Raw genomic sequence first — 17956 nt, forward strand, 5'->3', positions numbered from 1 at the left:
ATAAATATGTAGGTAGAAACAGATTTATAAGTCAGTAGAGGAGAAAATGCTGTATTTCTAAGGGAATATTAATATTTAAGTATATTAATATGTTTGAAAAAAGTCCACATTGTAAAAGAAAGTAAACCAAAGTTTACGATTTCACCAGGGGTTGAGTTTATTAAAACTCAGGCTTCATGATAATAATCACAATTTTTACTATTGTTGTTGTTAATATTATTAAAAACCTCCACAGGACTTTGCTAGATATGAAAATAAACAGGAGCATGCTTTTTTATGGCCCTTATAAAAATTAATATTTTTATTTAACAAGAGATAAGTTTTGGAACTTTTCAAAGGGTACTTTGTCTCAAATATGAAATCAAGGTCTGTTTATTTTGTTTTAGCCTGAGAGGCTGTTTTAGAAGATTAGAAAATCAGTCTTTCCTGAGCGTGGAAAGATGACTGTGGAAGGAAGCGAGGGTGTGGCCAAGGTGATTGATAGCTGCCACCAACTAAGAAGAAGGGGAGGTAAAGAGGGTGCATTTCAGATGCTCTTTATCTCATGTTTTATCTCCTATTCTTGCCCCATTTAACCTCACCATTTTTCCCCACTCCTCCCTCTATCCCTTTAATTACTGGCCAATGGCGAATATAAAATCATTCAAGGTGAAGATCACATTAAGAAATTAGGCCATTAATTAGGTCACATTAAAATTAGGTGCTTTGCCCAAAGTCTCAGGTAATATGAAAGGAATGTGAAGATGGATAGCGTGGGGGAAATCACACCTCCCCGTCTCCCTTTTCAGGACCTGTTAGAAGGAAGTTGCCAGTTCTTGTCTAGTATATTCTGTATGATAAGCATAAGCTTCTAGAAAAGGTTGAGCAACAAGGAGATTGGTGTTAGAAGAGGCTCTGGCTGACCTTCCTGGGGCTGTTCTCCTCGCCTTGGGAGGAGAGTTGGCATTTCATCTTTTTAGCCTTTCCTGGGAGGGTTGAAGCCAGAGGTGAGGCTGGTTCTTCTTCCTGGGAAGAGAGGCTAGAGAGGGGCTCGGAGCCAGAGCAGCTGAGATTTTGATTGGTTTCTTCTGCTGCCAACTCTAGTCTAATGCTGGTGCCCGCACAGACATCAATGATGATATCTGCCATGGTCTATTTCCTTCACATGTGCAATTTGCCCACCTGCATGGCATTCTCACAGGTTTAACCTAGATCAGGGTCTGATTCATTAACCAATAAAATTTCAAATTCATTTTATAAAATAGAACATGATATGAACTTTAGCTGTTCTGTTTTTATCCAATGACTTTCTTTTTAAAGTATGTAGAATTGGCCTACTGGCAGTTTTGTTTTTGTCATTGTATCATTATTGTTTCTATTATAATAGTAAGGTAATCTTAATAATATAAGTTCTTGCCTCCTAAGAAATAAGACTACTTCAAAAACAAACATTTGCCCTTCATTAGCTGTATAGTGAACAAATTATCGCCCTTCATTAACTGTATAGTGAACAAATTATCCTATATAATAAAAGGCTAATGTGCAAATTGACTGAACAGCAGAATGACAGATCACTATGATGCACTCTGACCACCAGGGGGCAGACACTCACTGCAGGAAGCTGCCCCTGGTGGACTGTGCGCTCCCACAGGGGGAGCACCGCTCAGCCAGAAGCCGGGCTCTTGGCTGGCAAGCACAGCTGCGGTGGCAGGAGTCTCTCCCACTTCCAAGGCAGCGCTAAGGACCTCTCAGGGCCCAGGACTGCGAGAGGGCACAGGCCAGGCTGAGGGACCCCCCACACACACCCCAGTGCATGAATGTCATGCACCAGGCCTCTGGTGATTTCATAGGTTTAGTCTCTGCTTCTTTTCTTTGTAAATACATACAAGGTATTCTTCCCATGTCTCTGTAGATTTTTGTGGACCATGTTGAGCCAATATGCATATTCATGTTAGATATTGAGGGGTGAAGGTGGGGCTATAATTCTTTTTAGGCAACCAGATTTTTTCATTATAAGATGGAATATTTATGAGTAAATTTCTAAGCAAAACTTCATTCCTTACATATGAGGGGGAAATGGCCCATGAGGTTTATTCCTAGTGCCCATGATAATTAATGACAAATCCAGACCTCAGGCTCTCAGTCCTAAGTCTTCCATTATGATCATTTGATTAGCCAGTTCTCTGTGTAACATGTTCCTAATGTATTCTTTGTTTTAACTTTATGTGTAAAGCTAAATTTAAGCAACTTAAATCTATGACACAACATTTTAATATCAGAAATGTCTGATTTCTCTTCACCAGAATTTACCTTAGAAACACTCAAAAATATATATGTTGAGGAAACAAATGATCAAATAAGTGTTTAAATAATGCATATTCTTTAACAGATTAAGATTGGAGGGAGCTTTTCTTAGGATGTCTTTTTAAAAATATTTTTCCTTTATAGAATTAGTTTATAAACGCCTAATCAGAATAAAATGATCTCTCCTTAAGTTAAAACACTATATATCAGATTCAGCTTCACTGAAAGTTAACAGGAAAGTTCTTTATTTAGAGATATTTGGGGGTGATAAAAATTTTTCTGTAAACTTTCTTAAGACTTCTTTATCTATGGCTAAGTCTGTGATTTTTACCAATGTTAAAAGGAGCTCAAGTTGTTTCTAAAATCAAAGAACAGACAGAAGTTCAAGTGGGTTGTAAACTTGGCAAAAACATGTTCTCCCAAGAAAAAAAGAATTCAGCCTCAAAAATCTGTTACTGTATGTGCATCTTCTGGTTTTTCTTTTGTAGGAGCAAAGTCCAGAAAAGAGAACCATAACATTACATAAAGCGGTGGAGTATATTTTGTGTGACTAAAGATATTCAAATTGCTGGTTTGAAATTAGGCCAACGGTACAACTCCTTTTGAAATCAATTTGAAATAGTCCACCTTATGCCCACGATTCATGCTTCAAGTCTAGTTGTATATCCTTATGTTCTGAGCATTGCCATGATAATGTTTTAAAAGACTAGCAATAATCTGGAGCTCAAAGGTAGAGAGAGTTTTCTAATTTATTTTTGTTCCCATTTTACTCTCTGTAAATTGTCCTTTTCCCTCTGTTTTCACTCTTCCCTTTGCTATCATGAACATCCCAAAGATAGATACAACAATTTGATGTGTTTTCCGCCCTGTAGTCAGTATTCAGGCTTTCTTTTCTGAATAGCTTTTAGCATTTGAATCCAGTTCACACATTCATCAGGAAAACCATGCTCAGAGGAGCCCCAGAAAAAGGGACTTTGTTTTCAGTGTGCCCAAAGCTCTTGTTATGAAGGCAGATTTACTCTTTGTAAGGGCCAATGCCATCCTCAGAGCTTGTTCTCAGAATGCTGGACTGTGAACTTCTGGAGAGGAGAGGTATAGTCTAGCTCACCATGTGTCCACAGGTCCTAGCACATTGTCCGGCACACGGTAAGCACTCAGTAGGTAAGGATTTGTGGAATGTATTGTATGTATTCATGCAGCCAGCTTTCCTTTAAAGAGTGGCCAATCAGCTGTTTTAAGATCATTTTACTTTATTTGGTTGCTCAGAAGGCATACCTTGTGAATTATGTGTTTCTAAAACAAATACGTTGGGGAAGATGTTTTCCATTGTCCCCACATGAGATTGAAGGGCAGTCTTAGTATTTTTCTTTGCCATCTGTTTTTCCTTAATCTGTGGCTTTGTCCACAGACAAGCTCATCAAACGCAGGTGATGACTTTTATCAGAAAATAACTTTTATCAGAAATTAAAATGACTTGGAAGCAGTAAAAAACAAAACATAAAACAGTAGTAAGGGGAAGGGTGACATGAAGATGTTCTTTAGAGACTCATTAAATGAATAGGACTAAGAGATGAAAGAGATACGACCATTACAGAGGACAGTGCCCAATCCTCTGTCCATCTTTCCTTTAAGCTTAAGTGAGCTGATGTTACCCAAACCATTTTTTATTAAAAAGCACAGTAATCATAATTAAAATAGAAAGATACAATGCTATGTGAAAACTACGATGACCATGGCAAGGCATTTGTACTAGTCTGGTTGACTGTGCTGGAGGTCTGTCTCTCAGGCAGGTAAGAGATACAGCACTATTCTTAAAAAATGATGATAGAGTATCAGCCTGTGAACTGAAAGGTCCCAGGTTCGATTCCAGTCAAGGGCACATGCCCAGGTTGTGGGCTTGATCCCCAGTGGGGGACTTGCAGGAGGCAGCCGATCCATGATTCTCTCTCACCATGGATGTTTCTATCTCTCTCTCCCTCTTCCTTCCTCTTTGAAATCAATGTTTTGAAAAGTAAATGAATGACTTCAGTAGCAAAACGTGTATTTCTTGAAGTCAAAGCAGAGACTGGTGTGGGTAGGACACAGTGCAGGGCATACGTTCTGACTAGCCTCACCCGACGGCAGGCTGTATGTGTGGAAGTGAGCTAACTATCCAGAGGTAGGAAAGGGTCTCCTCGGTTCCGTGCTAGTCAGAATACATCTTGACTTAGAGTTGCAGATTTAAGCAGACATTATTAAGCCAGAGCTTACTTGAGACACAAATGTACAAGACACAAATGGTCTGGAAGGCCTACCCCGTGAGGGCTCACTTCAAGGACCTGGGGAGAGCCAGGCTGGAGAGAACAGGCTTGGAGGGTATGAAACAGCTGCTTTGAAAGGGGGATGTTAGACTGACTGTATTGCTCCACGGAGCAGAGCTATGACAACAAAGAGAAACGCTAAAGTAGATTTGGTTCCTAATAGGATCATTTTCTAAAAAAAGTATATGTTCTGCCTACATCGGAGTAGGTCCATGTCACACAAGTGTATAAGTCCTAGCTAGATGGCTCTCTATAAGGAAAATTCTGGAAGGGATTCCTGTACTGGATGGTGAATGGCACCATCCTGGCTTCCTACCTTGCTCCCTGTGGAGTGACTGTGGCTCACTCTCAAGTGCAGACAACCCACCCTGCTCCCTGTTGTCTAAATCCAGCTGCTCACACACTGGCTACCGCCCAGCTTCTGGAGGCAGTGGAGTTTGCATAATCTGTAATGTCACAGAATTTCCTGCCCTTGGGAGACAGAAGAGAGGGGAACTTGGCAAAGAAATAGGTAACGCAGAACAGTAAAGAAAAGATGAAGATGGTAAACCCCGAAGAGTCTAAGGTTGAACCATTTCTTTGGCTCCACACAACTCCCGCGTACATCACACCCCTAAGACTCCTGTTCTGTTCCCCAGCTCTCATTTATATTGCAGTTCCCTAGGCTTTTCCTCCTGAGCCTCAGAACTCAGACTAAGTTATGTGGAAAACATGCTTGTAGGATTCGGGAGCTTTTATTACCCACCCAGTTCCCACTAGCAGCTTTTCCATTGTTTTTTCCTGCAAGACTGAGCCCATCAGGAGAGAGGTTGTGGTTGGTGTAAGGCTGCCACCTGGTGATAGTTCAGACAAAGTGCCCGAGGCATCTATCTCTTCCAAGGCAGAAATGTTTCAAAAGGTGAACGGGTCCTTTCCTAGGTCAGACCCACCAGTATGAAGGAAGTAAAATCTAGTTAACACTACTATTACTAATTATGCTCACTAATGAAATATAATTATATTAATAGTGATTGAGTTCTAATAAATATTAAGATGATGTTTCACAGCAAAATGTATATGTGTGTGTATATATACACATGTGTACATTTTTATGTCATTTTACCATATGCATAAATATTTGTGTATATATTATTGGGTGCGATCCTCGTTGCAATCCCACAAGTAAAATATGATTACCATGTTTATTCTTTTCCCCATGAGGAAACAAACTCAGCGAGCATGGTGACATGTCCAAGATCGCACAGCCAGTAGGAAGGAGAGAATAAATCTGAACTGAGCAGATCCGGCTCCAGGTTTTCCAGATGACAGTTATGGAGCCTACCTGGATCTCAGGAGCTTACTGCACAGAGAAGTTATGGGATTGCCATGAGAGGGAACCAGCAGCTTAAGGGGCATGACAAACTCATGCAGGGTTTGGCAGTTCTTTGGAATACAACACACCCAGGAGGGGAGGATTTGAATAATAAGGTCTAGGAGGGGTAAAGGCTGATAGGCATAAGGTGGGATGCCAAGGCCCAGTCTAGTGGAGTCATAAAGAGCTATGGCTCCTTGGGCATAGTAAGTGTTCAGGGAAAATCCCACTGGAGGTGATAACGATTCTAAAATTCTTCCAGTCTTGAGCTTTTTTCAAGAACTGGGCTGTGTTGGCCTGGGGGTGCTGGTCCTACTTGCATGACTCTTACCAGATGCCATCTTATCTTCCCCAAAGTCAAGACCCATCTGAGTACTCTATCCTGCCAATGCTCTGTGAATTAGGTTTTGGAAGCTGGCGGTGAGAACATGCATTGTTCCAGGTCTGGGGGAGTGTTGGGCATTACATCTTCGAATCCTTTCCAATGCTCCTTTCCATGGTCTTCTGAGTTTTCTTGCATGCATGAGCTGATTAGTATTTGGCTGAAGACTCAAGAGGGACCCTCGAGTTCTCTCTTTGTGCAGCTTTCTCCTCTCTCCCACCCAACTCTGTGGACTCCTGCTGGCTCAGTCTCTCCAGACTCAGTTCTGTCTCCTTAACCCAGGGAGTCTGCCAGGGTCTGATTCACTCTACGTGCGGCCTGGCCTGTGAACTCTCTCAAGGTAGGGAGTGATTTGTTCCTGCCTCTCAGGGTCTGCCATCTTTAATGACCAGATGTCCATTTCCTTAAAACCATGCTTTCATATACTTTGTCCAGTTTTTTAGTTATTTCAGGAGGTAGGGAAATCTGGTTTTTATTACTCCAGCTTGCCAGAAGCAGAGGTCTTATTTAGGTCTATGAGTAGTAAATATTTTCTATGTTTTACCCTTAATTATGCAATAAGAAGTAATAGCTATTTCCAAGAACATTGTTTTCTTAAAATTTGGCTTAAATTTCTTTTATATCCCTAAGATTCAGTATTTAAAAAATGTATATCCTCTGAGTTTTAGTCTTTCATTTTGCTTGAAGGGAATTCATAAATGTGAAGTTTCTAAATTTTAATTCTACAAATCTAAGCTTTTTCCTATTTACATTGACCTCAGGGGGTAGGAGGTATAGCTGGGGTTTGGGCTGGTGGGCCACCTCTGGGACCTCATGAGTGCCTGTGAACCAGAAAGCTGACTTTCACCAAATACTGAATCTGCTGGTACTTTGATCTTGGACTTCCATGTCTCTCCATGGGACCATGTCTCTCCCAGCGGTCTTTGCTCAGACACATGGCTGGCGAGGCTGGAGGAAAGTCCTGCAAGGAGAGGAGGCTCCACCCTTGTTAGCACAACTGGCCTTGAAGGCTGGACCTAGAACACAAAAGGAGGCTGGAGTGTTTGTGTTTTTTCCTCTGAATTCTTCTGCAGCAGCTGTTCTTCAAGCCAAGGCAATTTCCCTACTTCTCACCCAGGCACCACACATCCAAGCACCACACCCACCAATGAGCAGCCTTTTCCTTTCAACCCACCCCCCAGTCTTCTTCCAGGACACATAAGACTCCTCCTCCTCCTGCTTTTTGCATGATAAGGAACCTCCATTCCAAACACCCTCTTCCCTGGAGACTTTCTCCACTAGCCCATAAAGTAGTGGAAAGGGAAGCATTTCCCATTAAGAAGAGAAAAGAAATCCTACAGTTTAACCATTAGCAGGGTGACTCCCTAGTGACCTCCCATTTCCTTCACCCATTAAGAAGAAGTTACAAATGCAGAATTTTAAGATGCTCATGCTTACCTTCGTTACCTGCCCACATGCAACATCATTCTTCTCTGCCCTTTCCAGCCTCTCGAAATGGCCAGAGCAACATTCTAAAACATGACACTGACTTGTCCTATAATTAGAGTCCAGATGAGGTTTGTAAAGAGTTCTTACCCAACATTTAGATCAAAGGAAAAGAATCTCTATATCTGAGTCCATTGGGGCTGCTGTTGCAGTGTATTCCATAAACCAGGTGACTTGTAAGCAACAGAAATTTATATATCTCAGTTCTGGAGGCTGGAAGTCCAAGATCATGGCATGAGCAGATTCAGTGTCTGGTGAAAGAAAGTCAGCCTCCTGGTTCATAGGGGCTCATCTTCTCTCTGTGTCCTCACATGGGACAAGGGGAAGGAGAGCTTTCTGGGGTCATAAGAGCTCCGACCTCATTAACGATAACCTCCCAAAGGCACCAACTCCTAATGCTATCACCACGGGGGTTAGAATTTCATCATATGAATGGGAGGAGGGACACAAATAATCCGTTCAGTGCAATATGTATGTATGTACGCAGATGTATAGATCTGGGGTGTTATGTTTTGTTAGCGTGACATTTAAGACATAAGTGTTTCCTTCTGGATTTTCTTCCCTTTAGTAATGATGCATTTCACACTCATATTGTTATTTAGTGCTGAGAGACGTTAGTTCCTCTGTCTTTGTTTCCCGTTTTACTCCTTGTATTAGGAAGGCAATGCGTGGGCCTCTGACAGTTGAGGGGAAAAATCTTGGAATCGCCTCGTTCATTTACACTTCCACGCAGCGGGCGTTTATTGAGGATCTACAGCATGTCGGCCACATGGAGGCTTTGAGCCCAGTGCTGTCACCCTGTTCTCACTCTACTCACCGGGCCTCCTCACTTCTCTCGGCAGGTGCCACGGTGAGCAGAGCAAACAGCTGCCAGTCTGACAGCAGCGGGTTTCTGGAGGAGCCACCGGACCCACCAGCCCCACAGGTAGGGGCTGAGTCGGGGCTGGAAGAGGATTGAAGGACAGACAGACAGACGAGATTGAAATGTGCTGCCACAATTGGGAAAGGCACCCAAAGCTTAGAAGGCATGAGCCACAGGCACCTAAGAGACAGGGGACATTAAACGAGGAGCCAGAAAGCTCAGAATTTCTTTCCCTTTTAGTTTCTTTAGGTTTTATTAAACAAAGAAGCTGAGCCTCATAGGAAGAAGGTCCCAGTTAAAGTAGTAAACTGACAAAAACCGAGTGAGTGTGTAACCTTTATCTCCTGACTCAATGGTAATGACAAGGAAAAAAAGAAAGCACTTCTTACACCTAGCACCTCCCCCACTTCCTGACCCCTTTCCCTTTATCCTGGTTTCTCCCACAGATGCCCTCCTTGACTGGAGGCCCGAGTCCTGCAGAGAGTGGAAGGAGAAAGCCCAGGGATCAGAGCCAGCACTCAGGGCCACTCCAGGACTGCCAGCCAGAGGCAGGCGAGTCTGACTCTAAGAGTGCAGTGAGCACAGCTTCTTCTAGTCAAGACTGGAGTATCTTAGAGGACAAGTCTTCAACAGCTGTGGTGGAGAAAGAGTCTGAGCTGGAAGCCACCGGGGGACACCTAGAACAGTTGGCCTCAAATATGACCCTGGACATGGCCAGCAGTGGGGGAGAACACCCCAGAAAAGACAGCCATCAGAGGCTGCCCCCGCCCGTGACCTGCACCCAACGTGAGGCCAGTGTTGGCATGATGGCCTCCAGATGTGACGATCCGCTGGCGTGTATGGTGACCCACCTCACAGAAGGGAAGGATGGGTTCCAGAGGCTGGAGGGAGCAGGGGGCCTGTGTGTGCAGAGCCTCCACTGTGAGCCTCAGAGTTCACCTGGAGTGGGTCACCCTCAAGATGAGTTCCTTCATCTTGACTCTGAGGCCTCAAGAGGAGTGGAAGGCAGTCATCTCTGTGCTGACATCAACAACACCTTCCGGACACAGAGTGTTCCCAAGCCCAGTGACATCACGCCCTGTCTAGTTGACCTTATTCAAATGCCTGAGAAGTCCATTCCCCATCCTGAAAAGCTGTCTGGAGATACCACTCCCCAAATGAAGCCAACGTGTAGTGCTTGGGGTCACATACCACCCAAGGCAGAATCTGAGATGGGAACCCTTTCTTCAAATGCTGATTCAAGTGCTGTCAGCTCCGAGTCTATGACAACCCAGATGTCCTGCAACCTGGTGTCAGCTGCTCAGAATGCCGCGGCCTTGGGGACTTATTCTAGAAGAACAACTTTAGAATGCACTGTGTGTGACCCTGTTAGCACAACAGACCCTGTCCTGGGGACCGAAGCCAGGCAGTTCAGGGATGTCTCTGTTCAGACTTACTTGTGTGAGCACAGGTGCTGGCATCACTGTTCAGCTCCAGAAAACAAAGCCCAGCCCCTCACCAGATCTGTCTCTCTAGACACGGGCTTCCCTAGTCCCTGTGCAGAGGACATCTGCCATGCTGCACCTGCCCCCTGCTGTGACTGCTGTCATCACCATCCCCACCGCCACTGGGGCTGCAGGCATGGCCCGTGCTCACACAGGCACCCAGAAGCCCAGTTCCTGAAGATGCTGGAAGCCCTTCAGGGCACTGCGCTGCAGGAGCTGTGCTCTGTAAGTACTTACCTCTGCAGGTCGGGAGGCGGGCGAGGCACACACACCCCTCTGGGATGATGTCTGGCCTCCCTTTGTGAATGCAAGCTCAGGGCACACCTTCTTGTTGCAGATCAGGAGTAGTATTTGCAGAGTGCTGTGTGATCTATGGTATCTTCTCACAAATTTCTTTTTTATTTTTTATTTTACTGATTTTTTACAGAGAGGAAGAGAGAGGGATAGAGAGTTAGAAACATCGATGAGAGAATCATCGATTAGCTGCCTCTTGCACACCCCCTACTGGGGATGTGCCAGCAACCAAGGTACATGCCCTTGACCGGAATCGAACCTGGGACCTTTCAGTCTGCAGGCTGACTATCCACTGAGCCAAACCGGTTTCGGCACAAATTTCCTTTTATTTCATACTTGGCATTACCTTGTGAAGTAAAGAAGGCCAACCTTCTGATTAATTCCCACTTTACAGAGGGCTGTGGAACCCTTGCATTATTCACTTGATAATTAAGGTGATAAGTATGAATGCATCTGAACGCCATCTTCAGTTCAGTCTGACGAACCAGTTCTCTGTCTTACATTCATGTAGCTGTATAATCTTGCATGAAACCTTTAGTTTTGCTGAACCTTTTCAGAGTCTCCTTAACTGTGTGGGGAGATCTGGCCTCTGGAAATAGATGTTCCACCTGATTGGAGTCTATGATATATTGCACTTCCACAGCAAATACAGGGGTTTGCATCATCAGACTTTCGTATAGGTTTTAAATGAACAGGAGTTCGGATGAGTATGCCTGTCACCATCCTTGTCTTCTGGTACCTCATCTCACATTGACTCAGCATACTCTCCTCTTAAAATTTGCAATTATTAAAAAAATTGTACTTTTATATCAAATTGATTTTGCACTATACACCTGCTGAAATGCATACTTCATGGGTTTTACTAGAGACAATGCATTTATTTCTCTGAATCTAAATTGAAGGAACCACAAACACACACTCAAAGGAAACAATCAAAACACACATACCTGTGCATATTTGTACTCCTGGGCAGGTGTACACACACTCACACATACAGAGAGAGAAAAGCAAGTGAAACTAATATATTTCATTCACCTATCAGAAGAGGCTACTTAAATAAACTAAAGAACAAACTCAAGAACAAAGAGACAAAGCAACTATGGTGAGCAAGCCTCAGTGTGTAAGGCCTGGAAAATATTCTGGAGAAAAAATGGCTCTAAGTTAGATGCTAGGTGCTAGATAAGGGTAGGTAGAAAAATTAATGATCAGTGAAAAAGTTATCTAGAGTATAGGTCTTGGACCAAGTGAAAATTATAGGCAGTGACAGGTACCATCTCTGACATGACAATGGGAGTTCCAAAAAGATGTGGAAATTAAGAGCATTTCAGGTTAAAAGCTCACAAAAACACTCTCCCCCCTTTACATAGAAGGATGGAATAGTGCAGAGAAACACTAGGTCGGTGAATGCCATTTGTGAGGTCTTATGCATTACCTAAGATAATGGTTTACTGATATAATTAAATTATTATATATAAGTGAATTCTTCACAATGATTTGTTTTTTTTGTTTTTTAATTTTCCAGAAAAGGAAATAAGGTGTATTGGAAATTAGATTTTTGGATATTAGAAAATTCTTTTTTAATGTTCATGACTTAGATTTAAAGAAAAAGAAAAGCATACACCATTTACCTAGTAAAAGGTACTATGAGCCATTTCAAAAGTTCATTGTTTTCAGGGGATGTTGTATTATCAATATGTCTACCCAGATCTTATATTGCAAAAGAGAGTTCAAAACAGTCCCTTCCACTTTTTAAAAAAATATGTTTTTTATTGATTTTTTACAGAGAGGAAGGGAGAGAGATAGAGAGCTAGAAACGTCGATGAGAGGGAAACACCAATCAGCTGCCTCTTGCACACCCCCTACCAGGGATGTGCCCGCAACCAAGGTACATGCCCTTGACCGGAATCAAACCTGGGACCTTTCAGTCTGCAGACCGACGCTCTACCACTGAGCCAAACCTGTTTCGGCCCCTTCCACTTTTTTATTTTATTTTGTGTTTAAGGTTTCTTTTTTTTCTGCAACTATAATTCTTCAATACTTGTTCTAGAGCCAAATGTCTATTTAGTGTTTCCAAATGACCAGAAGATGGCAGTGTTTCAGAATTTTCCTTGTCATTCCCTACACAGGGAGCCATAGGCCATCTATCCCAGCCCCTATACTTTCCAATCACAAAAACTCAAAAAACCAAATGAAATCTAAAAGTCAATGATTACAATGTTCAGCCTACTTGAGTGCCATATTCTCATGTCCATGGCCTCACTGTCCATAGAACATAGTCCCCTTATAGGAATCCAGTAGTTCTCCTCAGCTTGCTCTCAAAGGACAAATAACTTCTCCGTGTGGCCAGCCACACTGTAGTCCCTACTGTGACTCAGAACAGAAATGAACTGGGAGGCTTGGCTTTGAAATCTGACTGTCGTTTTTTACCTCGGACAAGTTAGCCATTTTTTCATGATACTTGATCTTTGAAAGTCCTTCATAGTCTCTAAGACGTTTTCTGATTTGAACAGCCACAATTGTAGTCACATTTCAAACACTTGCCAACACAGTAATGCTTCAAACACTCCTCGGATGCATTCACACTGAAGCAAAAGGGGAGTTTGCTACACAAAACACGTTATTGGGCATAATATTTAGAAGATAGAAAAGAATCGAACCCAACTCTCCAATATAAAAATATCATTCTTAGGAAAATATTTTCATTATGACAATTCAGATAAGAAAAAAAAATAGCCATTGGGCTGCCAGGATCTTGGCCATGTGGTTTTGAGGAGAAGGTAAGAATCTGGGACTTCTTAGAAGCAGGTCTGGGAGGAAGTAGTAGAGCTATAAGACAGTGTCCATGGAAGGAAGAAGAAAAGGTTAAAAGACACCTGCCTGAGAACTCAGTTTCTTTAAAGGGCTTCCCAGAATCCCAGCTCCATGCTCTCCACTTCCACCTCATTGCTATCTATCCTGTTTCCCCGAAAATAAGACAGTGTCTTATATTATTTTTTTCTCCCAAAGTTGTGCTAGGTCTTATTTTCAGGGGATGTCTTATCTTTCCATGCGCTAGGTCTTATTTTTGGAGGATGTTTTATTTTCGGGGAAACATGGTACATGCCAGGAATTCTGGGAAACAGAGTTTCTTACTTAGACACATTGCTTCCCCTAATCTATTAGAATTTGTTAGTAAGGATAAAGGGGAGAAAGATAGTGAGTAGGCAACTAGCAGCCTCTGCCACGTCAATCAGGAAGGGGGTCCAAACCCACGGCCTGGTGGAGAGAGCATTAGGCTCCAACTAGCATTTGCAGCACCCAAAGTCAGATGGATAGGGGTGCTGGGGTTTTGGGTTATGGACCCATTCGAAGCACGGTCCAACCTGGGCTGGAAAACCAGAGATAGCCGGTAAGAACTCAGCAAACCAGCAGAATGTCTGACTAATGGACTGGGCTTGGTAGCTCTAAGAAGGTACCAACGCAAAAGCACAGACATGCAGAGAAAGTAAGATGTAAAGGATGATTCCCATCAGGAGTAATGAGAACAGGATTGGGGGGACAGTCCAATCCTAGATTCCACTTCGTGTGGGGATGGATTGCCCACCTGTGCCTGCCTCATTGTGGATGGCCTTCTTAGCTGGCTGGCGAAGGTCCTCGGTTTTCAATCACCAGGGACTGTGGTGAAGCCAAGCTAAGACAAACAAAAATTTTCTTAGAAAACTCTATAATTAAACATAACCATCTGAACAGATGTGTTCAATTATAGAGACTCAGAGCAAGGCAGTACTCAGCAACAAAGTGAAATGAGAAAGACTCCACTTTTCTAAACGCAAGCTCATACTCTAGCCCTTTGCCTTCCTCCCCTCCAACTACCACGTGGGTGGGCAATGTTCTGCCCATGGGCCATATAAGGCCCAAGAAATCCGTTGGTCTGGCCCTGCCAAGGCGTTAAGGGTGAGTTCATTAAATGTTTGACCAAATTTGGCAGGCTAATTTTTAAGTTGATAATTTTGTATGGCCTGAAAACGATGTTGTAAATATCCAAATGGCCCTTGGCAGACGAAAGGTTCCCCACCCCTGATCTATGCTCTCCCATCCCGGTATCACCTAGTCCTCCAGACTGCCTTCCCATCTCCTGGACAGAATGTCCAGGGCCATCCAACAGCTTCTACCCTCCTGTCCCAGCCATGCACTGCCTCCAGCTGCCGGGAGAAGCCCAAGGCTGGCCTTCCCTCTTCTCTTCCCTGCACATCAGCAGTGGGGCAAAGCGGTGAACCCGGGTGGGACGGCGCACCCCACCCTGACACTCTCCTGCGGTGAATCAGGACTCCCCCCTGAGCTCTCTCTGCTGGTTCTCAGGGCACAGCCCGCGAGATGGAAGCAATGAGGATGCTCTGCCAGGGCTTCCGGGAGCACTTGGAGGAAGTGGAGAAGCACCTCACAGGGCAGCAGGCCCTCTTTTCCAGGGACATGTCCGACGAGGAGAGGTAACTATCTGAGGGAGCCACAAGAGTAAGTACCAACCCCACGCCTGAAGCTGAAAGATAATCAGGGCAGGACCGATGAGAAATCGGGGCTGGAGCAGGGCTGCTGAGAAATTGGCCAGCTTCCCCTGGCTCTCACGTTTTTCTTCTCCTTTTCTAAGTAGGAGTCTGTGAGGGCTATTTGCCAGACAGCAACACGCACCCTTGATGGCCACGGCTCTCTTAGGTCAGAATGCGGGCAGCAGCTGGGAAGAGAGGGCTAGCCAGTAGGACATCTCTCATCAATGCCAGTGGGACTCATGTAATTGCAGATGTCAGAGTTTTGGGGGTTTTGAAAATCTGCATTATTTTCACATAGATTAAAAGTATGTGATCCAAATGTAGATGAGAAGTTGCGGGACTAGGGATTAGCAGTACATAAGGTCATGACGGTTCTTATGGAAGATGGAAGTGTCCCAAACCTGGATGTTGCCAGTTACACAGCTTAGCAAATTCCATAAAAATCATTGAGTTGTACTCTTAACATAGGTAAACTTCATGGTATGTAAATTATTCTGCAGTAGAGTTCTTTAAAAAGAAAAAAAGAAAATCTGCCCTAGTAATGGGCCCGTGTCTGCAACTGATACAAATAAAGAAGGTGACGTTCTCCTGTAAGAAATAGCAAAGACATGGCCTACATTTTCGGAGGAGCGCCGGGAGATGGCCCTTGGGTGGAGGCGGCTGTGGAATTTGGTTTTCTATAATTTGCCCGCAGGAAGGAGGCCGAGCAACTGCAAACCTTACGCAAGGCCCTGCGGCAGCAGGTGGAGGAGCTGGAGTTGCAGTTAGGCGACCGGGCTCGACAGATCAGACAAGAGATCCTGTTGGTATGGCGCGAGGGGGAAGAGGGGGCTGGACTGTGTCCTGCCCCCCATAGGAGGGTGCATTCCGTGAGAAAACTGATTGTGCAGTCATTTCAGATTCCAGGGTTGGGTGCCAGCACCCTCAATTTCAATGTAAAGACACTGAAGTCCAGAGAAATACAGAGCTCTGCTCTAGATCACGTGGCGGGCTGGGGGGTGATTCAGGATGAGAACTCGGGTCCCCTAACTCCTGTGCCAGTCTTTCACGCTGCCCTGTAAATTCCAGATAAATGTTATTAGCCCATTTTCCAAATGAGAACAAGAAACGCAGCTTTGGACCAAACATGGACTGAGTCACTGCCAGAATCTGCTGCTGGCCAAGCTCACACTAGAGAATTCACCTCCCGCAAGTGTCTTCCCACAATCTGCGTTAGCTGTTTGGTGTAAATAAGGTACCTTGTCCACTCTTTCTATCTCTGTTTTCCTTTTAGCAGCTTGATCTTCTCACAGGAGAACCACTTGCATACGATACAAACCCGCACTCTTTTGACTGGACAGAAGAAAAGAATGGCCAGATTTCACATGCCCACATCCACCCAGCCATGGCCCCTGAAGCTGCCTTTCCTCCGGACGATGGCCAGCAGACTCCCTGCTCAGGTAGGACCCATCTGGCTGCCTTCCTCGCCCACCCCCACCTGGGAGAGCCGCCCTGGGGTGTCTCCTCCAGCCCGGGAAGAGTTAGGTCCAGCCCCTTGGTCAAACTGTCCTGCTGAGAGAGGGACACCAGTGTCTCCCTCTAGATGGCCCTCCTACAAAATGTAAGAGCACATTCTAGCCAGAGCAGCCCTTCTCAACTTTCCCCAAGGAGAAGTGTCTGTCAGCCTTTCATGGGCCTTTTTTTATTTTAAAATATTCTACTCCATGGCTATACCCAGGAGGAACTCAGAATCTTTTCATTTCCATTCAATACGGGATAAGTGAACACCTACTATGTGCTTGGCACAGATAATCTGTCCTGGCCAACATGTATACAGTAAGTCCTCACTTATCATCAATAGGTTCTGGGACTTTAAGCAAAACGTCATATAGTGAAACCAATTTTACCACAGGCTCATTGGATAACATCCTGCAGAATTTAGTCAACATTTTATTGAAATAAAGAGAACTGCTTTGCTTTGTATAAAACAATGTTATGTCCTGGGATTTCTCTTCATTATGCTCAAAGTGAGACACATCTACATCTACGAAAAGTCACAGTCCACTACATCATATAACATTCTCTTTGTAACGACACATGTTACGGACTGAATTGTGTCTACTGCCACCTGCCCAAAAAAGATTTTATATCTTGAAGCCCTAGACCCCATGTACAAGAATGGCATTGGGAGCTAGAGTGTTGAAGGAGATAATTAAGGTTAAATGTGGTCACAAAGGTGGGACCCTAACCCAACAAGACAGGTGTCTTTATACAAAGAAGAAGCCACACCAGAGACCCCTGTCTTCCCATTTGCACAGGGGAAGGGCCATGCGAAGACCCAGAGAAGAGGGAGCCCTCTACGAGCCAGGAAGAGAGTCCTCAGCAGAAACCAGGCCCGCTGGCACGTTGATCTTGGACTCCTGGCCTCTGGAACTCTGAACAAGTGAACCTCTGTTGTGTGAGCCACCTGGCTGGTGATGTTCTAAGATGGCAGCCCCAGATTTTGGTTCTGAGAAGTGGGGTGCTGCTGTGACAAATGGCCTAAAGATATGAAAGTGACTCTGGATCTGGGGCTGGAAGAGTTTTGATGTGCATTTCTCTTCAGAACAAGCCTTCTCCATTTTTACTGGGTGGTGGTCTATCCTGTTCAGTCCTCAACGCCTCATTATGTTGCTTATGATCGAGTTCTATGCCTCCTAGGTCATGATGCGTCCAATCCTTTATAAAGAGATTGAAAGGATCCCTTTCTCTTGCTATCTCCTGTCTGTGAATCCCCCCGCCTTCTCTGACTCCTACGGGTTCCTTTTCCTGGCTCTGCCTACAGAACCCTGGTTTTAGCATCCATGCACGATAATGAACTTCCTGAAACTGGGTCTACCTCAGGGAAAAGCAGCAAAACAATTGCCTGCAGATTCCCTATTGCTGGAGTTTCTACACCTAATGCCACCTTCACTGCTGCTGTCATTGCCACTGCCTTGGGGATGCCACTTCCTTGGGCATGCTGAAGGTAGGG

General features: G+C 44.3%; 1 protein-coding gene across 2 annotated transcripts in view; it reads left to right on the plus strand.

The window, feature by feature from the left end:
- The window catches only part of ITPRID1 (ITPR interacting domain containing 1), a 62484-nt gene extending 44785 nt beyond the window's left edge, over nt 1-17699 (plus strand). For both annotated transcript variants that reach the window (XM_036453830.2, XM_045587232.1), the window contains exons 10-15: nt 8644-8726; nt 9110-10372; nt 14780-14907; nt 15659-15770; nt 16238-16403; nt 17262-17699. In XM_036453830.2, the coding sequence (XP_036309723.1) occupies nt 8644-8726; nt 9110-10372; nt 14780-14907; nt 15659-15770; nt 16238-16403; nt 17262-17353 (1844 nt within the window). In that variant the 3' untranslated portion in view covers nt 17354-17699. The remainder of the gene's footprint in view (nt 1-8643; nt 8727-9109; nt 10373-14779; nt 14908-15658; nt 15771-16237; nt 16404-17261) is intronic.
- Nucleotides 17700-17956: the final 257 nt, after the last annotated feature.

Source organism: Pipistrellus kuhlii, unplaced genomic scaffold, assembly GCF_014108245.1.
Source record: "Pipistrellus kuhlii isolate mPipKuh1 unplaced genomic scaffold, mPipKuh1.p scaffold_m20_p_26, whole genome shotgun sequence".
Lineage (NCBI taxonomy): Eukaryota > Metazoa > Chordata > Mammalia > Chiroptera > Vespertilionidae > Pipistrellus > Pipistrellus kuhlii.